This window comes from Lissotriton vulgaris, chromosome 2_1, assembly GCF_964263255.1.
Source record: "Lissotriton vulgaris chromosome 2_1, aLisVul1.2, whole genome shotgun sequence".
NCBI lineage: Eukaryota > Metazoa > Chordata > Amphibia > Caudata > Salamandridae > Lissotriton > Lissotriton vulgaris.
The window spans coordinates 1,190,692,475-1,190,716,169 of record NC_141687.1 but is presented as its reverse complement, the minus strand read 5'-3'; the positions used below and the strand labels follow the sequence as shown (position 1 = coordinate 1,190,716,169).

Sequence of the window (23,695 nt, the reverse complement as noted above, 5' to 3'; positions counted from 1 at the left end):
AGAAAAAATTCTCTGGATCCATCCTGACGCCTGGGAGTAATTCTAAGGTAAGGACTCTATAACTAATATATGTCTCTTACAGATATATCATTACCTAAGGTAAGTAACTTGTTCTGAAAGACCATAATGTACTATTTGGTGTATGGTGTAATTGCGACCTAGCTATCGACCAGAAAACTGATTGCAGCGATACATGGCCCTGAACAAGAAAGAATCGGAGATGTCCTAGAGTAAAAGAGGGGGATGAACAAAATTGAGAATCTAAAATTGAGTAGTCTCCCTACAATCTGGAAGAAGAGCCTCAAAGAGGCGAGATGAGGTGATCTGAGCAGTGGGGCTCACGCGCAAGGGAGTGGGAACCCTCCACACCTATATATGCGGAACAGAGATAATTAAACAGCCAAGTGCATTCAGTACAACAGATTACCTGGGTTAACGCCTCTTGTCATTACCCTGACCTAGTAGGTGAATGGGCATTCGGAACACAGACTACTGCTCGTATCTCGCTGATTACGTCCAAATTCAGCTAGGTAGTGGAGTTGAATGAGTATTTGTAACATTATAATGTCGGAAGCAGCAAGTAGGCTGCGATTCAGTTACACTTTTCTGTGTGAAGGACCAACATATTCATACACACATATTTATTCATAGGAAGGTCCTCACTTAGGGTAGATTGAACCCCAACTTCAGTTCCATAGAACGTGGGAGCCCAAAGATCTAGCAGTAAAGCCTGGAGAAGAAACTATCTTACATTACTGACAGCCTATCAGACACTCCAGCATACAACGACCAGTGCACTCTCACTCGGATCGACTCTCACCGCACCGTAAGACATGTAAATTGTGGTTAATTACCATATAAAAAATTTAGAAACTCTAGGTAACTTCTACAAGAATGGGTTAGACTATATGGTGATCCACTGTTGTACCTATTGATCTGGGCTACAGGCTAAGCAGAGTGAGGATGCATGAATGGAACTTAGTTGTCCCCAAGAGAGCACCCCCATTTAGCCTGACAGGTACTATAAGAACTGGCTGACTAGCCATGACATCCCAAACCCCAATAGATCCAAAACAAAGTTACTAATGAGAGAGAATGCAGCAACGGAATACATTAGCTAACAGCATGCATAAAGACCAGTCTCGCTAGGACACACTAGCTCTTCAACAAAGAGCATATTAACAACTTTAGCTGGACTGAAGGTGAGTTGGGCAATGGAGAGTGCTATAGGTCAAGACTTCAAAAAACTCTAAGGCATGAGAATATACAAAGGGGACAGTACAATCATCTTCTTGACAGATCCCAAGTCAAAGTTTGCAAACGGTAGGGAAGCACTTTATTATCACTGTCAACCAAGCTTATATTTACTGTCACCAATACAGATTCACAGATATTATCAAGGAAAGTTTCCAGCTCTGTCGGGTCCGAAAAGATGTGGATTTGACCTTTGTAGACATTCCTGAACGTAGATGGGCCCATAAAGGCGTGCTGGATCGATCGATCTGAAAGAATTTTCCTAAGTGCCAAGAAAACCTTCCTCTTGATGACAGTATCTCCAGCGAAATCTTGAGAAATGGAGATCTGGTGCCTCGCCATTGATGTAACTTGATTTTCCTCATGCGTGCTGGGATAATTTCAGTATGTTGATATCAAAGTAGTTTGAAGATTAACACATGAGGAGGTATAGCATTCTTAGGTTTATGGGTGGGTGCCCGGTGTGCCCACTCCAGTTCAAAGCATCTTTCAAACGAGATTCAGAGGATTTACAGGAGCAAGTTGTCAAGAAGAGCAATTACTGAAGGGTATTCATCCTGAGGGAGGCAAAAAATCTTATGAATGCTCTTTCTGTTACCACAGTATCGGTTTTGCTTAGATGTTTGTTTTGACCTGAGATGCGGTCATCAGTCAAACCAATTCTGCCCCTCACATTGATATCCTGAGAGGGAGGTCTTTAAGGTCCTTTCTAATGCCCTAAACTTCAGCTTTTAAAAGATCAGTATTCTTTTTGGTACTCTGAGCTATATTGTGCTTATCGTTTAGCTTTTTTAGAATAGCTTTAAGAGTAGCAAAATTGTCCTGTTTTTATTTAATTGGGGAGTTGGGAAACAGGGGCTCCTGTTTTAATATTTTAAGATTGCCTTTCCCTTCCTTACCCTCTTTCTCCTTGTGGTCCTTGGAATATGCCATTTTCCAACACATTTTTACGTCAGTGTGTGGGCTAAACACTCTCAACAGCTTGGACTGAAGATCTAATTTGATATCATAGCCGTTGCCTAAAGGATGTGCAGACCAGTTATGTCACAAGAGCTATACCCAGGAGTTTAGTTTCTTGGCAAGCTGATGAGCGGGCCCAAAATGTTCGTCAAGTGTCGCAGACAGTGACCCAAATTGGAATAATGCAGGTCATGAACTGGATACTCCGATTTCATTAGTCGTTATGTAGGTGCAGAAAGCAATGCTCATAAGATCGACAATTGCGCTTAGTACAGTACTCCACAGAGAAGTTTTAATGCAATAAAACTGTACATATACCGGCCTACATACTAGTACAGGATGATTATTGGCTGTAATGGTAGGGAGCGGCTGAGGAAACGCCGGTTAACACTGTGTGAATCGCAGGGAGCTGCTCCATTGGGTGGGCGGTGATGGTGTACACCTCCAGCGTGGCCCACTCAATTCGCTCTCCAGATCCCAAAGTCCGGAGACACTATTTCAGCGACATGCCGCCTTCTCACTGGGCGCGCCATACATCTCCTGCGGGCAGGAGACCTCTAAGCCAAAAACCATTCCCGGGCTCCGATGCGTCTCGGACTCTCTCCAGGGCATCTGCCCCCTCTCCGATGTCAATCAGTGCATCCAGCTCCCCCATCAGATATGAGTCCTTGCATATCAAATGAAATAATGAAATACCAGCATTTGAAAAGGGCACAGCTACCTCCGAATTGTCCAGGGTTCTGGGGGCCGTTGGGAAGATTAAGCGAGCTATTGTCCAGAGTCACATGGTGCTGGGCTAACCTGCCTCCGGCACCGGGGATCGAACCGTGAACCCCGTAGTCCGAAGTCAGGCACCCTGGCCGCTGCGCCATTTCGACTCAGCACAATGGTGCCTTGGGGCAAAAGCTTGTCTCAGAAGAACGTGCTCATCTGTTGGTAGCTGCCTCTGGGATGAGGAAGACCAGCATTGAACGTAGGTAGGCAATCTGGGCCAGGCAGGTCTCCTTAGGTCATTTTGTAGCAGCACGGTGTGGAGGACTCGGGGAAGTTCAAAACGAGCCGCAATCTTACTCGGATGCCAAGCCACGCCCCTACCGTACTGTTTTTCAAAGTATTCATCTTGCTAATGTTTGTTCAAATATGTTTTCTTGTGACTAATGGTATATGTCAAGCGCACTTATACCATTTAGTGAAGTAGTGCAAAAAAAAAACTATTAAATAAAACAAATACATTCTAAATCTATATTTTTTCTTTCATATGTTCCCAGACTTGTAGAGTCTCTATGTGCATCTTTACATCTAGTTCTCAATGGTATTTATTTACATTTCTAATGGCTTGGTACAATAAATGCGCTTTGCCCTCACTCTGGTACTTTCTGACTAATATAAACCCTGTTTCTTTAGTCACGATCACAGTCTATTAGTTGCTTTTGAGTTGTGTTTTTTCTAATGTATACATGCGGTTGGATTGAGTGTTCCTTTTCCCTGTACAGGGCAAACATGAAGATGTGTCATTTCAGTAATTTTATGTGGTTTTAGAAAGGAACAGTAAGCAAGGATGGGGGCCCGTCTTTTTAAATACTGACCGTATTGGCAGGAAAATAGGAAAACTTGGAGAACCTACAAGTGAGGAAGGGCAACAGTTAACTATGATGCTAATAAGATGTTTTTGAGGGTGTGGGGATTGGGGCTTCCGTGACCAGCCACAGCTTTATTACTTTCACTGAAGTCCCTTGTACAGAGTATGCCTACATTGACCACACACTATCAATCATTGCATGGCTGTCAACACCATAGAACCCTCCCTCAAATCATGACCACAACTGCAAATTCTCAAGCATATCCCACTTCTCTTTCTTGCAGTTCTCCGGGAGCAAGAGAAAAACTGGCCCTGTTATGAATGTAATCGTCGCTTCATGAGCTCAGAGCAACTCCAGCAGCACCTTAACAGTCATGATGAAAAAATTGAATTCTTCAGCAGGTACTTACGTTTCTTATGTAACTGCTTGAGCAGATAGGTCAAGTGACACGGTTCTAACATTTGTACCTGCTTCCGAGTTTCTTCTGTTTATTATTCCTGTTTCAATTATGTTGGCTTGTATATGAAGTTTATGTCTATGAAGTGCGTGGTGGGGCCAACTATTGTTGGGATTTGGTTATGAAGCTACTAAACTGAAAAATGCTAGACTAGTACTGTGCCTAGGAATTCTTCAGAACATGCAGTCAAGTCCCTATCTGTGATTTCTCTGCATACCCAGCATACTGCCTCCTTTTCCACTAAATGGTGAAACATTTAAAACTGCTTTGTGGTTTTTCAGCCAAGTGCTCAGAGTTGGGGTTCTCTATACTCTTCATTTCATTGACAGATTTCTTAAACGGGATATCAGATACAGAGAAAAAACATCCTGCATCTCTAACAGTCAGTAATAGTAGGTATTTTAGAAAGTTCTTTCATTAGATTTTTGTCATCTATGGTTTTGAGATCTATCGTGGTGTTATTCTCTGGATGGCCTCTTTAAAGATGAAAGCTTAATTAAGACTTTTCACAGCTAGTTATCTTAAGATGTGCTCAAATAGATGCTTTTCTAGCAGATACTTCTACCGCATATTCCTCAACTTTAGAATATTCCCTATGTGCCAGACTGGATCTGGACGTTTTACAGCCATGCTCCTGTGTTCCACTAGGTGGCACTGTACGGTTCCACGTTGGCCTCATTTCGCCCCGCAAGTGATGGAGCGGAGCCAGATATAAGCGCCGCCCCAGCTCGCCTATGCCAGTTTCTTGATTGACTCTTTCCATACCCTTGGATGTGGAGCACAAAATAGTTGTCGGTACTAGGACCTTTTTAGATGGTAAAAGAACGGCGAGGTGGTAAGGCAGTGAGGAATCTGTGGTTAGATAGACTATCCACCAGAAAGAGCATTACCAAAGGTAACTAACTTGTTCTTCTGATGGATACTTCTAACCTAAGATTCCTCACCTTTCTAATAGACGACAAAGCAGTACCTCTCAAAGGTAGAGGGTTTGTGGCGTGAACTCAGACCATAATGTCCAACAAAACTGAATGGGCAAAATGCCCTTTCCTTTGGACCTCACAAAAAGCTGATCGTCCATTCAGTGTTCTTAGGTACGATTGATGTAGAAGCTTAAAGCTCACTTGGGGTCCAGCCGTTTTTAAGCGGCAAGTTGGAGTAGAGAATTTTGGGAGGGTGATGGATTGTGAAATGTGAAAAGGAGTCACAACTTTTGCAAAAAGGCCATCGTGGTCCTAAACACCAGTTTGTCTGGTAATCATTGCTGATTTCAAGGTAATAAAACTGTACTCAATTGGGTCCGTGTAGGAAAGTGGGTTTCTGTTGCAGTAACCCTCCACTTTTTGCTTGACTACTGATGCATTTGGTCTTGATGTGCCCTGGGTCCCTACCAATCAGGTTCCCAGGGCCTGTGTTCTTTCCCCAAAACTAACCCAATTGGCATCTCTAGCCACAAGTCAGCTCCTTGGTAAATGGTACCACGGGCACCCAGGGCACTGTGAGCCGGGAAGACCTCTAAGGGCTGCAACACTTATTGTACCACCCTTAGAGGCCCTGTACCTTTACACACACACACTGCCTTTGCAGGCTGCATGTGTTGGTGCAGAACAAAGTGAAGGGTCGTCATGGTACACATCCCTATGTGCCATGCCTACAACCCATTGTCCTGGCATAGGTCAGCCACCCCTCTAGCTGGGTGCACTATACAAGTGGTGACGGAACAGATGCATGAGCCCTGTACCCCTACAGTGTCTAAGTCCATTCTTATACATTGTAAGTGCAGTGCTGCCATTAAAAGTATATGGTGCTGGGAGCTTGTCATTACGAATTCCACAGCACCATAATGGCTACACTTTACCTCTGCCTTCTTTTGGGGTTCCACTGGACTCTGCGCACACTATACCTCACTTTGGTATAGTATGTACAGAGCCAGCTTCCTACAGTCCCCATACACAGCTCTAACTCTTAGTTCTAAAACTCTTAAAAACTAGAAAGAGATATTTTTCTGAATTATTTTGTTCGAGGCATGTGGGCTGCTGAATTCATATCTTAGCATAGATCGCCGCCTAGTGTTGGGTCCGGATTTTTTCCCCTTGTTGTCTTGGAAGAGTCTTCGAAGTATCACGAGATAGGTGACTCCTCCCCTGGACTACAGTGCGCATGGGCATCTTCTCCATCTTCAGATTGTTTTTCTCCGCCATTGGATTCGGATGCACTTTGACAACTCCAACTTCGGGACTGAAGTTTTCCAACTTTCTAAAGCCAAAAACTTTATACTTTCGACGGTGTTGTTTCCGCTCGCTATCCCTCGACTTGACAACTCATTCCATCTTTCTCTGGCAGTCGACGCGGGCCGCTGGGCCTTTTCGACGCCACGTGGGCCTCCTGCCGATGGAAAGAACCCCGTTCAAAAGATGCCCACATTGTCGATCTAAGTTTCCTCATAGCGACAAGCATACAGTATGCAACAGGTGCCTATCTCCGGAGCACAACGAAGAAAACTGTCCAGCTTGTGCTCAGTTCCGGTCGAAGAAAACTATCCGGAACCGAAGAGCTGCTCGACAAGAGATGCAGCGACAGGCACCTGAAACGGAAAACATCTTCGACATCGTACATGAACACCCACAGGCAGCGGACTCCGACCTAGAACTAGTCACAGTGGAAGACCAGTCGGACTCCGATGATCCCAATCAGATGAACCTAGCGATCTGACTCACAACATCAGGGTAATCCCATTTCTAAGACAGGAATAGCCAGATCAGTAGTTAAATGCATTCAAATATGCTATCAAAAGGCAAAACGCACTTTAACAGTTCCCCAAAAAGCCCACTCAACTCGCAAAATGGGGGCATCCATGGCTTTTCTAGGAAATATTCCCCTAGAAGACATATGTAGGGCAGCTACATGGTCTACCATACACACTTTCACTAAACATTACTGTGTTGACGTGCAAACTAAGCAACAAGCGGCTGTGGGCCAGGCTGTCCTTAAAACTCTTTTTCAAACCACTTTAGCTGGTACAGGCGACCACCGCTAGAGGAGAAACTGCTATAGAGTCTATGCTTAGATATGAATTCAGCAGCCCACATGCCTCGAACGAAAATGCTACTTACCAGTATGCATCTGTTCTTGGCATGTAGGGCTGCTGACATTCATATCGCCCACCCTCCTCCCCGGTGCCTGTCACAGCTGCAGAATTATCTTCTTTACATACATTTACATGGTCATCTCTTACTTTCCTATACTCCATCTTTGCCACAATGGCGAAAAAAAATCTGAAGATGGAGAAGATGCCCATGCGCACTGTAGTCCAGGGGAGGAGTCCCCTATCTCGTGATACTTCGAAGACTCTTCCAAGACAACAAGGTGCAAACATCCGGGCATCCTGGCCTGGGCAGAAGAGAATCAGGCAGATGGTGCCGCTCGCCTTTTGTGAGGCTGTGCTACTAGTGCAAGGAGTGGTGCTATAAGTCCTTTAAGAATGGGGGTATATTAAGCACACATGCTGAAAGGTAAACCACCAATTCCTCTACTAACACTATGCGGCGATCTATGCTAAGATATGAATGTAAGCAGCCCTACATGCCAAGAACAGATGCATACTGGTAAGTAGCATTTTCCTTATGAGTGCATGAATATGCTTGTTTAATTATGTTGGGCCCTAAAGGCTAAGCCAGTCTTTTCTCCATACAAATGCCAGCCAAATATTGAATTGGCATTGGACGGAAACCATGACATATTGCTATATCAAATATGTTTAATGTCTTACATTTTGACGATTTTAAAAACATGAAAACTAGGTTTTATTTTTCTTGTATTTAAAATGGGACAGAGAGATCCAGCTTTGGAAATCAGAATGCATATCGTATGCAACTGATTGGCTTGATTATCACATGTTTTGTATCTTGTTTTTTGTCGTTTGTGTGGCAGCTTATCAATTCTGAGGCAAAAAACCTTGCAATTTAGTCTTATGCCAGATTTAAATGGATGAGAAAAACTAACGTTGTGCATATTGTGTTCTGCAGACCGAGGGGCCGAGGTCGAGGAAGAGCGAAGAGGCGCTTTGGGCCTGGACGTCGACCAGGACGTCCACCAAAATTTATGCGTCTAGAATTGACTAATGAAAATGGAGACAAATCCCTTGGGGGAGCACAGGTATTTATGAAGGACGGCACCAAAACAGACACATCATTAAAGTGAACAGATTAGCCTAATTTCCTGCTTACATGTTAAACAGATCATTTGCTTTGATGTAGCCAAGGATAAATGTGCACTGAACAGAAAAAAACAAAGGCAACATCAGTCAGGCTTCTCTCTCACACAACAGGTAAGTTTTTCTAACACATAATAACTGCTACAGGAGGAGTCCCGGCTGACCGATGTATTGAATAAATATGATGAAATTCAGGTTCTCCAGTGCACTTAATAATCTGTTAATTTTCGTGGTGCTTGTTGTACTCTGAGGCTTCTAGCTGACATTTCTTGCTACCCTGTGCGATACTGAATGACCCTGTGCTACTTGATGGTCTGACAATTCCAGAGATCCTCATTGCAAAACCCTGATACAGAGGTCCTCTCTGATCCTGGCATCTGAGGCTGCTGGGGCCGGCTTGAACGTAGGAGCTGCAGTATAGCTGTGCACGTTTTGCTCCAGCATGGTTATTTACCCTGTGCTTGAGGCACAGAACCGTGACGACCATGCACATGCCCAGACCTGAAGACAAAGGCATGGTTGGTCATGACATAGAGTGGCACAGGGAAAAAGTGGGAGGCCTTTGCTCAGACCCTGAGTGCCAAACAGCCGGGTAGTTGAATATGATGAAGTATGTGCTGTTGCTGTGTAGCCATCATGAATAACTAGGCCTTATCCTCTGCTTGCCTGGGCAGAAGAGAATCAGGCAGATGGTGCCGCTCCCCTTCTGTGAGGCTGTGCTACCAGTGCAAGGAGTGGGGATATAAGTCCTTTAGGAATGGGGGTATATTAAGCACACATGCTGAAAGTTAAACCACCAATTCCTCTAATAACACAGTTCCTGTTGTTGACTGTACCCTCATTCTCCTACCTGCTTCTACTTACTGCTTCGTTATCCTGAACTATATGGCACCATTTGATTGGGTGATGACTCCAGAGCTTCTCATTAAAAAACCCGCTACACTAAGGACTCCTGATCCTCCGCATCCAAAGATGCTAGACTCTGCTTGAAAGAGGGAGCTGCGAGGTGGGCTTTGCAGGGGGCAAGATAATACCTTCTGTGCCTAAGGTCTTGAACCCATGAGCACTATATAGCTACACAGGATACGTTTCGCTTCATCAAACTAGCTGGCTGGCAAGTTGGCACCTTGCATGTTGTTTATTCGGTATCCCCATAGATTGGACGTCTTTAGCAGTGTCCTTCGGCAGGCAAGTGATCTTGTTATGAAAAACTGATGCAGCATTGTTGGAGTACATAATTCAGGAATAGTGCTACATTCACTGGAATGAAGGCATAAACGGAAGGCTTGAGTGGGACCAGCTCATATGATTCCTGTTCTCTTTGTCTCAGGACTCACTCTCTAAATGTCAGGACATTAAGGGTCCTATTCACAAAGGTAAACTTACACATGAGTAAATCTGCCTGTTAGTTTTCTTTTACAATTTTGAGTAACTTTACATACTGTTGGCTATTCACCATTTATGAGTGTAAAGTTATTCAAAAGTGTTGACTTACTCAGTGCAATGTTACCCAGAATGATGCAAGCTATAAAGCGATTCATTGAAACTGCACAATGCTATTTTGAGATCACTGCAGCCTGTTGTTGGGCACAGTTGATAATGTTAGGGGTTATTTTCTGGTAGATGCACACTTGTATGTGTACTTTACTGATCAATAAACAGATCTTTAACCCCTTCACTGCTGGCCCGTTTCCGCCCCTGTGCTGTAAACAAATGAACAGGGGCGGGCCATGACGAACCCCAGCCGTCATCAGCACACGAGCACCGTAGTGCATGACGGCTGGGGTTCGTCATCAGCATGCAAGGGGTTAAAAAAACAAAAGGCTAATCTTACATTCCCTGAAACAAAGTGGAGTCAAATTTACGAGTGCAAGTTACTGTAGCCACCCACTGATTTTCTAACACCCTCCCATAGAAAATAACGGATGCAAGGACTTAAAATAAATATTTTACCTTTTTAAAAATATATATAAATTAACCTGAATGTTAAAAAAAAATATATATATATATATAGTCATTCAGTCAAAGCTTTTATTATCGGTTAAAAACCATAAAAAGACCAATTACAAATCCATGGACTAGTTTAAAAAAATACAAGTTAAGACTATTTAAAAACTTCACAATAAAAGCTATATCATAAAATATACAAAAGGACGAATGAAGGCAATATGGGGACACACTCCCGTATCGTAATGACAGACATAGAAAGAGTAGCTAAGGCCCCACACAGTTTTCCAAAGGGAAAATGCCCCCACCATGATCAAGGAGAGAACCCTTAGCTAATGGGGGGTGTTTTTAAACTTCCTACTAAGATTGCACACCTAATATACCACATGGATAAAAGGAACCTTGATGTTGCGACCACAGCCAGGGCTGTGATGTCCGCTCTTAAAAATCTCAGCACTTCCCTAAAATCTCTGAGACCCCTGGACCTGCAGTACTGGACTATCCACTTGGCCCTCGCCCCGTGGTACGAGGGGCAGAAGAGCAGAACTTGCTGATCTGTCTCCTCTGCACCCCCGCACCCGGGGCAAGTGCTCACTAATTGTGAGATCCCAATCCACTTATGCGTGAGGCCCCTGAGGGGCAATGAGCCATCCCTGAATTGGATGTACAGTTTCTTAGCCAATGGAGGCTGGATAACGTCCAGGAATTTCTCAAATCTGGGGAGTGCCTTAAAATCAAGAAAGTGCTCAGTCAACCTACCCATGGAAGGATTTGTAAGAACACTAGCAAGGCGATGTTGGTTTAGAGCCAGACTCAAGGACTTTTTGGAGATCTGGGGGCAGGCCACCTCAGGGGACGACCACAGATCCCCCATTCCGAGTGCTAGAGTGAGATGTTTGATATGGCTCAGCCATGGGATCTTTCCCACACCACTTCTGGACAAGAGATCGCGCAGGTCCTCTCTGTAGCTCTCTAGTTCCGGAGTGGACCAAAGTCGTCTCCAATATAACAATGGACGATTCTAAACAATTTCCTGTATAGGGACTAAGCCAAGATCGAACCTTAAGGGGGTTACGGGGGTGCTCCTGGGAAGTCGCAAAATGCACATAATGTTATGTTATGTTATGTTATGTTATAGTGAGTTTTATATAGCGCTCAGCTACTCCGAGGAGTGTCCCGGCGCTTCGAACCCGATGCGGAACAGGAGCAGGAGAAAAATGACAGACACTACTGAACAAAAAGCCAGGACTTAAGATCTTTTCTAAAGGCTAACAGGTTGACAGTCTTTCTCAGAGGAACCGGCAAGGCATTCCACAACTGAGGCGCCAGGCGTCTAATAAAAGAGCGGCCTCCCATGCGGGCTCGCCTAATACCCGGAACAGAAGCCAAGGCCAGCGAGGCTGACCTAAGCGATCTGGATGGCTGGTAAAAAACCAACCGTTTCCTGATATATTTGGCGCCAGTACCGTGGAGAGCCTTGAAGGCCAGAGTGAGCGTCTTAAAAACACGGCAGAGAGTGGGGGGCCCAGACCGTTTGACGGCGGTCCGCTAAGAAGGACGCGAACCAACTGAACACCGCCCCCCGCAGACCAATCTCCCTGAGTCTTGAGAGGAGACCGCTGTGGGGGACGGTGTCAAAGGCCGCCGAGAGATCAAGCATCACCAACATCGCCTTACCCCCCAAATCCAAGACCTCCTTAATTGCCTCCGTTACTTCTAGCAGCGCTGTCTCCGTGCTCATATTAGTACGGACGCCAGACTGGGTGCAATGCAAGTTGTTATTGGTCTCAAGGAAATTGGAGAGGGAAGAATGGACATGCTTCTCCCCGACCTTGGCAAATGCAGGAAGGAGAGAAATGGGCCTATAATTGGCGTATACCAAAGGATCCAAATTTGGCTTTTTCAGACACGGCAAAATAAGGGCCTGCTTCCAGGCTGGAGGGACCGCTCCTGTGCTGAGAGATAGATTGAGCACGGGATTAATTAGGGGATTGATCGCTTGTGCTGTTTTGGCGAAAAATTTGGCCGGACAGGGATCCAATGGGGAGCCTGATTTTAGTTTGGTGAGAAAATCCAGCGAGGCTGAGCAAGAGAGAAAAGGGAACTCTGAAAGGGTGGGACCCACGGTAATCAGGGACGGAGAATGGAAAGCAGGAGTGCAGGAAGCTACCTTAGCACCAGGGGGCGAAAAGGAGTCCTGAATGGACTTAATTTTATTGGCGAAGAAATCTGCTAATTGGGTGACCCAAGATTCGGAGTGACAGCATGTAGGCGTGCTCAACGTAGGAGAGGTGAATTCCTTAACAATCAAAAATAATTCTTTACTGATGTTAGTGGCAGCCTCGTTTCTTCTGGCAAAATAGGATTTCTTTTCCAACAGAATGTCATTATGGTACGATTTAATGGATTCCCTGTAAGCCATCTTAGGAGTGGAATCATAGTGGCGACGCCAGATCCTTTCAGCTTTCTTGCACTGTCACCGCTTTTCAGTCAAAGCAGCAGTAAACCAAGGGGCAGAGGCCCTACAGGCAATTTTACGGGCGGTCGTCACAGGGGCTAATTCGCCCAGTCTCTCTACAAACCATGTTTGCAGGAGATCGAAATCAGCCTCGAGACTGCCTGACAGCTGGCAGGGATGGGATAGAAGAGCTTGGGCCAGCATGTCGGAGGAAACGCGATGATAGGCTCGTGAAGATTGAGGAAGGCGACTATGCATACTGGAGGATAATTTATCAGAATGAAAGATCTGGAAGTTCACTAAATAATGGTCCGACCACAGGACAGGAACTGGGGTGGAAATGCCAATTGGGATAGTGGAAAAAATTTGATCGAGAGTGTGGCCTTTGTTATGCGTGGGAGCGGAAAGGTAAGGGATAAGACCCAATGGAGATGTAGTATCAAAGATCTTAATAGAGTCTACACTATCCCTCGAGTCCATGTGAATGTTGAAATCCCACAGAAGGAGGCAATGGTCCGCTTTTAAGCAAAGTGCAGAGACCACCGTGTGGAGCTCTTCGTGAAAGGAGCCGATAGGACCAGGGGGTCTATACATCAATAGCCCCGAGCAGGATTGATACGGAGACCAGGATAAAGAGACCCCAAGGCCTCACACCCTTGAATGTCGTCGGTTTGAATGATGGAACAGGTGAGACGCTTGTCCACCACTATCGCGACTCCACCCCCCCTTCCGTTAACCCTATCCTTCCTAAAAATTACATAATCCGTCTGGGTGACCCAGTTTTTACCTCTTTTACCAGGGTAGTTTTCGCCGCCCTGCAGTTTTTATTAAACCTGTGGTGTTCGTTCTTCCAGACCCCAGACCTACCAGGCTTAGTGGTATAGAAGTAGTCTGCCAGTGCGGTGTAGAGCTCGTTGTGAGTGCGCTGGAGGGCCAGAAGACTTGATGGATCTAGGTTGGACCCTCACATGTCGCTGGCCACTAGTAGGGCCCCAGCTACATGGTTGTAGATTTCCGCTAGCGTGTCCGGGGCTAATGCCACCTTCGCCCAGCGAATCCGTCTACCTCCCGCCGTTTGCAGGTTATTCTCATTGTGTGAGGATTCCGCTGCAGTCTGTGTTTTATGTGTCCCTAGGTGGGTGACTAGTTCCAGCGTTAAAAGATTGTGGTCACTCTCAACCCTGGGGATTACCTTAAACGTTTTTACTTTTGCCTAGAATTCCACATTAACCAAGATATAATCTATTGTGGTACTTTTATCTGGTCTATTAAAAGTGTGGGCACCCGGTATATCTGGTAACAGTGTGCCATTGCATGCCCTGAGGGAATTAGATACAACCAAGTTATTGATTGCAAGAGCCAGAGACGATAATCGCTTTACTGGGTACATATGGCATTCAGAGATTGACCAAGTCTCATCCTCCTCGGCGGTTACAGACGCGATCCCCCAGAGTGGCTCAAACTGACAGTTGAAATCTGCACCTATCACCATGTTGTAAGAAGAGGGGAAGGATGAGAGTAGTACCTCCAGGGCCTCTAGGGTTGATAATCCTAGCTTGAATGGAATCAGGCGTAAATAAATATTAATCCCGGTCACCACCGAGGCATCCTTAAAGGTAAGAAGAGTACAAAGGATGTCTGGGCTGTGTGTCTTAACTACCTTAACTAAGCACCCCAGATACACTGCCACCCAAATGCACAATCCTCCTGATGGTCTTCCCCTGAGTCCCTGCACTGCCGGTATACGATAGGACGCGAATCCTACCCTAAATGGGGCAGACAGGAGCCAGGTTTCCTGGAATAGGCATAAGTCACAGCCATCCATTAGGTCTCTCCACTCCGGGATCATCAGTTTTGCCCCCAGCCCTGCAACATTCCAGGACCCAATCAGAGAATGGCTATGGGATCCCTGCCCAACTGGAGATTCCGGGTGTATGTCATAAGGTAGTAAAGAGCCACCCTGACATATACCCGACTCCCGACCCCCCCCCCCAGGAACATTCAAGATCAATGGTGACAATGGGGATAAGACACCGGCTATTGTGGGGCACTGGTTTAGATCCTCAGGCCCTGTCTCACCACTAGAGCCTCCCTCGATCGACCTCTCTGAAGAATAACTGACCATAGTGTTATCATCCCCATACGGTGTTAGTCAGTCGGCATAGCTCAGGGCCCTATATCTATTGCCCACTGGGAGATTATACTCCAGGTCATACCCACCAAAAGGAGGAAGAGGCTGTGCCATAGTCTGTGAATAGAAGTACCCCAAGTGGTGAGTGCATATTTTACTCGTGTTTTCCAACCGCCATTGACTAAGATGTGTTTAACCACTTCTGTGTAATATATATATATTACCTACTGGCAGTCGCCAGTAGGTAGTTATAGTTAAAACCTAGTTTCCATAGGAAATCCGCAACATTCTATTTGGAATAACTTTGGCGCCGGTGGACGAATCTTCGCGAATTTCTCCAAGAAAATGGCCTGCTCAGCTCCGCTCCTTCCCTGAAAGTTTGGGGGTGATTCGTGAAGCGGGGGCTGAGAAAAAAGGGGGTCCCAAAACGTGTTTTTCCCATGCAATTTTCCATAGGACCTTTAGCCGGGGCTGCAGCTCGAACGGCTGAACGGAATTACACCAAACTTGGCAAAAAGGTAGAGTTCTGTTCGCAGATGGGCCTTTTTGTTAAATGGTGTAAATCCGTTCAGTAGTTCCTGAGAAAATCATAAGTAAAATCATAAGTGTATATTGGAGGTGTTACGGTAAGCTTACTGTACTCCTTAGCTTCCCGAGCACGAGCTGCATGCTGATTGGATGTCAACTGTCTGTCAACACTCCAAACCAGGAAGTGTTGGCAGCCATCTTGTGCCTCGGTAGAACCGAGGCACAAGAAAGCTGAAAACAAACGCGCAAAACACGGAAAGGGGGCAGAGTAGACACACCCTGACCCCCTAGGCTTGCTCAGGGGGTCCCACAAGGACCCCCGAGGCCAAAAGATAATAATTTTTTTTAAATCGCGGGGTGCGCGTACGTACGCGTACCCCGTGGAAAAAAAACAAAAACCCGGTGTTATTTTTTTTAAATTAGCCCCCGGGGGGACCAAATCCCGGGGGCATATTTGAAAAAAGGAGGGGGGGGGCAATCCCCCCCCCCACACACTGCCCCGGGGACTGCCTCCCCCGAGGCAAAGACAGTAATGATGGGGGGCCTCTAAGGCCCCCCGAGCCCCAGGGACCGCAACCCCGGGGGCTTTGTTCAAAATTATGGGGGGGGCTGATGGCCCCCCCGCAGCCCCGGGGACCGCCACCCCCGGGGCTTTATTTTTAATAAAAAAACCTGTGTGGGGGGCTCAAGCCCCCCCACACGCCCCTGGAACCGCCACCTCCCCGGGGCTTTGTTGATGTTGGGAGGGGCCGCGCGGCCCCCCTCCTGGAGCCCTTGATGGCCCTGGGGACCGCCACCCCCCAGGGCCGGCTCCTGCAGTGTCCCGGGGTGCCCACCCCCAGGACACTGCTGTTTGCTGTGGTAGGGCTGGAGCCTCGCGGCTCCCGCCCTACCACAGCAAACTGCTGTGATTTTTGAAAGAGAGAGCAGGAAACCTGCTCTCTCTTTCAAAAATCAAAGCTGATTGCTTTTCTGTACGGGGAGCAGCATGTTAGCTGCTCCCCATACAGAAAAGCAATGCCGGCTCCCGCAGGATGCGGGGAGCCGGCAGGGACCGTGGGGGGCTTGGGGACCCCCCCACGGACCCCAACGAGGAGGGCCAGGCCCCAGGGATGGGGTCCCCGGGGCCAGAAGTGGCCCGGGAGGGGGGCTACGCGTCCCCCCTCCCTAAAATTTTTTTTTTAAAGTAAGGCCCCAGGGGATGGGGTCCCCGGGCCTAAAGGGGGAATAGGAGGCGTTGCAGAGAGTTGTAAAAAGGGGCGTGGCCTCATTACACCTGTCTGCAACGCAGCCCCCTGGCACATACTGGAGGACCCTGGTGGGCTAGTTGGCCCCCAGGGACCCCCAGTATGCAAGGGGTATTAGTTCCCCCTCTGAAAAAGCGCCACGGGGCTGCGTTGCAGAGAGGTGTAAAAAGGGGCGTGACCTCATTACACCTCTCTGCAACGCAGCCCCCTGGCGCATACTGGAGGTTCCTGGTTGGCTAGTTGGCCCCCAGGGACCCCAGTATGCAAGGGGAATTAGGTTCCCCTCTGCAAACGCGCCAGGGGGCTGCGTTGCAGAGAGGTGTAAAAAGGGGCATGGCCTCATTACACCTCTCTGCAGTGCAGCCCCCTGGCGCACACTGAAGGTTCCTGGTGGGCTAGTTGGCCCCCAGGGACCCCTAGTATGCAAGGGGAATTAGTTCCCCCTCTGCAAACGCACCAGGGGGCTGCTTTGCAGAGAGGTGTAATGAGGCCATACCCCTTTTTATACCTCTCTGTAACGCAGCCCCCTGGCGCACACTGGAGGTTCCTGGTGGGCTAGTTGGCCCCCAGGGACCCCCAGTATGCAAGGGGAATTAGTTTCCCCTCTGCAAACGCACCAGGGGGCTGCGTTGCAGAGAGGTGTAATGAGGCCACGCCCCTTTTTACACCTCTCTGTTACACAGCCCCCAGGCGCATACTGGAGGTTTCTGGTGTGCTAGTTGGCCCCCAGGGACACCCAGTATGCAAGGGGACTTAATCTCCTAACTTAGAACGCGTTACGGGGCATGTTTGGACAGTAGTGAAGGTAGGGGACGGGGATTGAGGTGACATGTGTGCAAACACGCCCTTTGGCACGTTTTAGCTTGGGGAATATATTCCTCTTCAATCCAGAGGTCCCCTAGGGGCCAACTCGTCCAACGGGTACATCTAATAAGTGCCACGGAGCTGCGTTGCAGAGTGTTGTAAAAAGGGGGCGTGCCCTTTGAACACCTCTCTGCAACGCAGCTCCCTGGCTCAAACTGGAGGTACATGATGGGCTAGTTGGCTCACAGATGACCTCAGGATTGAAGAGGAATATATTCCTCAACCTAAAACGAGCCACAGGGCGTGTTTGCACACATGTCTCATCAGGCCCCAACCCCTTCCTTCACTATTGAGCGAAATATTCCTCCAAAATCAGCCGAATTACAAATTCCGATTTACTCACCTGTTATCACGAGAGACGTCAGTGCTGCATCTTTCAGCCCACTACTGATCCTGAAAAGTAATTGTAACCATACTTACAGTAACTTGAATTTCCTTCCATAGGGTAACATTGACAGGTGGTTTCAATTGAAAAATTTTCTAAGTGTGGAGTTTTGGAACTTTACAAAAATTCCTCAAAAATCAGCCAAACTACGAATTCCGATTTACTCACCTGTTATTAGGAGAGACCTCATTTCTGCATCTTTCAGCCCACTATAGATCCTGAAAAGTAATTCTAATCGTAGTTACAGTAACTTGAATTTCCTTTCATAGGCTAACATTGACATGTTTTACTTTAAAATTCTTCTAAGTGTGGAGTTTTTGAACTTAAAAAAAAGTCCTCAAAAATCAGCCGAACTACAAATTCCAATGTACTCACCTGTTATCAGGAGAGACCTCAGGCCTGCATCTTTCAGCCCACTATTGATCCTGAAAAGTAATTCTAATCATAGTTACAGTAACTTGAATTTCCTTTCATAGGCTAACATTGACATGTTTTACTTGGAAATTCTTCTAAGTGTTGAGTTTTGGAACTTTAACGCCTTAACTGCTTCGAACGTTCAGCGCCAGTGCTGAACGTTCGAAGAAACGGGTGGGTCCGCGTCGGCCTTTAGACGTGCGCAGCACCAGGGAGGTAGCTCGCGCGACGTCCAACGGCCGACAGAAGCACTAAACGGGTTAAAAATTCCTCAAAAATCATCCGAACTACGAATTCCGATTTACTCACCTGTTATCAGTAGAGACCTCAGTGCTGCATCTTTCAGCCCACTATTGATCCTGAAAAAGTAGTTCTAATCGTAGTTACAGTAACTTGAATTTCCTTCCATAGGATATCATTGCCTGCTATATAAAATATATATAAATAAAAAAATATAAAAATATTACAATTTCAATTTTTTTTAAAAACATTTATTTTTCAATTTATATAAAAAATATGTAATGTCATTTAAAAAATAAAATATCTAAAAATAAATAATTTAAAATAATGTAGTAAATCAGTATAAAAAATATAACAATTAATACATTTAAAAATTATCATTTACAAAACCTTTGAAATTCACTGAAAAAACCATAGGTTTCACACACGTTATAGTTAAAAATTAGCATTTAAAAAACCTTAGAAATTCACTGAAAGAACCCTAGGTTTCACACACGTTATAGTTAAAAATTAGCATTTAAGAGAAACCTTGGAAATTCACTGAAAAACCATAGGTTTCACACATGTTATAGTTAGCTGGACATTTCACTCATACAAAACCATTGAAATTCCCCCGTTATAGTTAACTATACCTCGCGCGCCCGCAATGCACTGCTGATGACATCACATATTCCATCACTCATGACATGGTCAGTGACATCACTCATGACATCACTGATGACATCTCAAATGACATCACTCATGACAACACCCTTGTGAAAGAGTGGCAGACCTCCTCTCAGCGTAATATAACCCTTGATACACACATTCAAAAATAGAAACTAAAATTTTCAAAAAAATGGAGATACCAATACCAGTTACAACAACCTCCTCAGTAATTTCATCTTCTACATACACATCCACTCATTCAGCAACAGTTCTATATAGTCACTCATACAAGTACTCACTCATCATATGTACTCATACACCTATATATCCTGTTACACACCAACACTCATCCATAGAGTTACTCACACACATAGTCACACATGCAAATAAACTATCAAACATCCATCTACTTGCATATACAGCTATACACGCACCACTACACTTTCTTTTACAGAATCGTACACATACTTACTCTCTTAAACAATCACTTATAGACACACATGCTTATTTATACAGGAACTCTTACAATCTCTCGCTCTCACATATACTCACTTATATACATCAATACTCACATATTCTAGTTTAAACGATATGTAGTTACTCATAAAGATACTATTGAGACAATCATTCACTCACTAACACACCCATACACACACTCATCCACCCATACAGTCATGCACACATGATGTCTTCAAAGCACATAAAAACAATGAGTCAGTCATTCATGCATCTGTGCACTAAGTATTACCACCCACCGAACCACACAGACACTCATACTGATATTCAAAAAACAAACTAATAACCCATATACACACTCATGTAGCTACTCACGAAACCATGCAGCCTCTTAAACACCAAACTGAGAGACTAATACAGACTTTCACACAGTTTAGTACTAACCCATGCATTCAGTGAGACATGTTCAATCACTCACTTATACAGTCAGTCACGCACCTACTAAATAATCCCTTCAGGCACTTGTAAATGCACTCATTCTTCAATACATCTTGGCATAGATATATATGCAAAATATTTAAACTTTACAGAAATACACATTTACTGGATGATGTCATCAGTGATGTCATCAGTGATGTCATTTGAGATGTCATGAGTGATGTCACTGACCATGTCATGAGTGATGTAATATGTGACGTCATCAGCAGTGCATTGCGGGCGCGCGAGTTATAGTTAACTATAATGGGGGAATTTCAATGGTTTTGTATGAGTGAAATGTCCAGCTAACTATAACATGTGTGAAACCTATGGTTTTTCAGTGAATATATATATATATATATATATATATATATATATATATATATATATATATATATATATATATATATATATATATATATATACAAATAAAATTACTTAATGGTAAAATATTTCAATAACCTTTTTCATAAAAATTTTTACTAATTGTTTGAATCAAAATAAATGTGACTTTTTTGAAGCAAAAATAAAATTCATTTCAATAAATTCTATACATAATGTTTTTGTGAAATTGAATACATATTAAGTAAATATAAACATTGTACATAAGGTGTTGTTTTTTAAAGCTAATCTTTAAAAAATAATGTCCATCTAATTTATTATAGTTAAATTAATTTGCAAATGATATGAAAAAAAGGTTAATACAGTGCTTCTTAACCTGCGATCCCTGTTTGCGAAATTAACTATTATTAGCAGATTAGTAGAATGTATATAAATAAGGATACAAAGTCTAAAATTGAAAAATTTACAACATTCTTTATATAAGGATGAATTTGAAATTGGAGGCTGAAAATTAGGTTTGGTTTCTTTTACTTGTTTTGTTGGAGAAGCGCAGGTACAACAAACACAATATATTATGGGCGACAGGTGGCTTCTATTAAAGTGCTGATAAAAAGAGACCACACATAAGGAGCAAAAAAGACAAAGTGATATGCTAGAGTTAAGCATATTGCTATGTCTTTTAGAATTTAAAACTAATTTAGAAAAGCTACTGATTAAAATTAAAATGTATGTTTTTCTCGGTTTTTTAATTCAATAAACTATTTCATTTGTGTATTCGTAGTATATTTGTTTCAATATTTTTGTGCATTGTTTTGAAGTTCAAATATCAGAATTAGCTGGAATCCTTGTCTTCCATTACATACTTAGCGGGCCTTTCCATATTCTAGTAATTATTTGTTGGGGTTCTTGAATTTCTTTAATGATTCAGTGAGGGTCCACAGAAATCTAAATGTTACGTACCATTTTGTTAATTCTTTAAAGTTACTTTTCGTAACTTTTCACATAAAGGTGGAGGTCTGCATTACTGGAGCGGAGATCTCTGAGTGGTATGATATTGGGAAAAGAGTAAAAGTTTATTAAATTAAGAAACAAAATAGAAAACATATTGTGGTGGGGTTGATGAAGGGGCACGGAGACAGGTACGTTGTATATAAGGCTTTATTTTTACAAATGTCTTTTCTTCCGTAAAGACTGCCTTTCACGTGATGCTGCAGCCGGATCTACTGAGGTTTGTAGGAAGCGAGTTCTTCTAGGGCTGGTCAATCTTTGTCCGGGGTCTTCGCGGGCCGCTACTCCTCCTCTCGTCGCATCCCAGTGCCACATGCGGAGGAAAGAAAACTCTATCAGTGGGGTGTTCTCTTGAATTTACATCCCAATGGGTACCCGGGTAGTGAGGAAACCGGTGCTGGTGTATAAACAATCCTCTTCAGTGAGTTACAACGTGAGGGAGTAGTTTGTGAGGGAAGGAGGTAAATAGGGAGCAAGGGTCAAAAAGGGGTCAGAGGGGTATTTACACTTTTTACACAGCGTCACCTCTCCTCCCCAGCCAGCCCGATACCCGCTGACGTACCTGGCTGAGCCACACTCCTCCGTGAGCGTGGCTGGGCGGTGCTTGGTACCGTTGGCCTCCAGGCACAGCTCCCTCTGTTCTCGTCCCCTCCGCTTCCGTCCTTCTCCTTCTCGCTTCGTCTTCTCCGTCTTCCGCTCGCTCTCCACTCTTCTCTCTACTCCTCCCGGTGTAGGAACACACCGGTGCTTCTTCTTCCAGGCTTATGTCCAATCCGCAGAGCAGCGCGTCATGAGGGGGCGTTTTCCCGTCCTCGCTGTCGACACTGTTAAAGGCGCCGACCTCCATTCCTTGTCTATGCTGATTCCACCATTCGTCGGACTCGGTTTCCAATGTACCCTGATGTGGTGGAAGAGAGGGGGTGGAACGTACGTCAGATATCCACCAGTCATCACAATTGTTCGTACCTTCATCTGGTCCCGTCACCCGGCACACATATATTTTTATTTAATATTTTAATATTACATATGTGATATATTTATTTCAATTTTAAAAGACTGTAAAATGTTGCAGCATAAATAATTTAAATGCATTTAAAATGTAATTATTTAGAATGTTTTAAATTACAAATATTTTCTCTGAAGTTAATAATTATTTTTTAAAAATCCCATCAGAAGTAAAATATATATATGTTGATAGCATGTGTTGCTGTAGATACAGATGCTTACATACTTCTTCCATCTAGTGTTGGGCTTGCACGTTTGCAAGTTGTTTTTGCTTGAAGAAGTCTTTTTAGGCATGGGCTGTGGTTTGACTCCTCCCTTTGTTAGCGATGCGCATGGACAACAACTCGATAGTTAGATAGTTTTTTCCGCCATGGGGTTTGGAAGTGTACTGACAGGGTTCCGATATTAGATGTGCTCCAAGTTCCTTTCTTTGAGCCCACATGCTGAACATTTTGGATGCTGCGGGCATAAGAAACTACTCTTCGAACGTATTTCTTTTCATTGACCCCCTAATAATACCGAGCCTCAGAGACTGAGTGTTGGACTTGGCCTATTTTCCCGAAATTTTTCGCTTTTCACCCCCCTATTTTAGGATGTCTCCCCCATGGTAGAAAAATGTATAGACCATGTGTGGTGTGAGATGCCATGTTAAATGTACTGCAATGGTGTGCGCACCTATAATTCCCCCATCATAAGAATGCCCCCTGGTGAAATGTCGCTTTTAAAATGGATGCCATGGCTGTGTGTTATGCCACCTGACTGTGGTAGGTTAGCAGTCTAGTTGTTCAGTTCCCAGCCATTCCAGCTTTTGGATGGAAAGCTTGGTACCCAGGGTGCTCTACTCCTGCCCCTGAACCAGTTAGAACCAGTTCCCCAGACGCTTCTAGAAGCTTCTGGCACTGTCTGGTAGGTGGGGTGAGGGGCGCATAAATAGGGGGGCTGTGCTACCAAGTGCTCAGACAGAGCAGGGACATAACCGTGAGGGGACCTGCTGCCAGGGGTTACCGCCACTTGGGCCTGTGTGCTGGACCCTGCACCCAACTGAAACCCCTCTTCTGTCCACGGGTCTAGGGAAAGCCCCACT

At 44.9% G+C, this 23,695-nt stretch overlaps 1 protein-coding gene across 2 annotated transcripts in view; it reads left to right on the top strand.

Annotated features, from left to right (window-relative positions):
* PRDM10 (PR/SET domain 10) overlaps window positions 1–23,695 on the top strand; it is a 1,138,198-nt gene that overhangs the window by 388,289 nt on the left and 726,214 nt on the right. For both annotated transcript variants that reach the window (XM_086956905.1, XM_086956904.1), the window contains exons 10-11: window positions 4,078–4,195; window positions 8,274–8,403. In XM_086956905.1, the coding sequence (XP_086813031.1) occupies window positions 4,078–4,195; window positions 8,274–8,403 (248 nt within the window). The remainder of the gene's footprint in view (window positions 1–4,077; window positions 4,196–8,273; window positions 8,404–23,695) is intronic.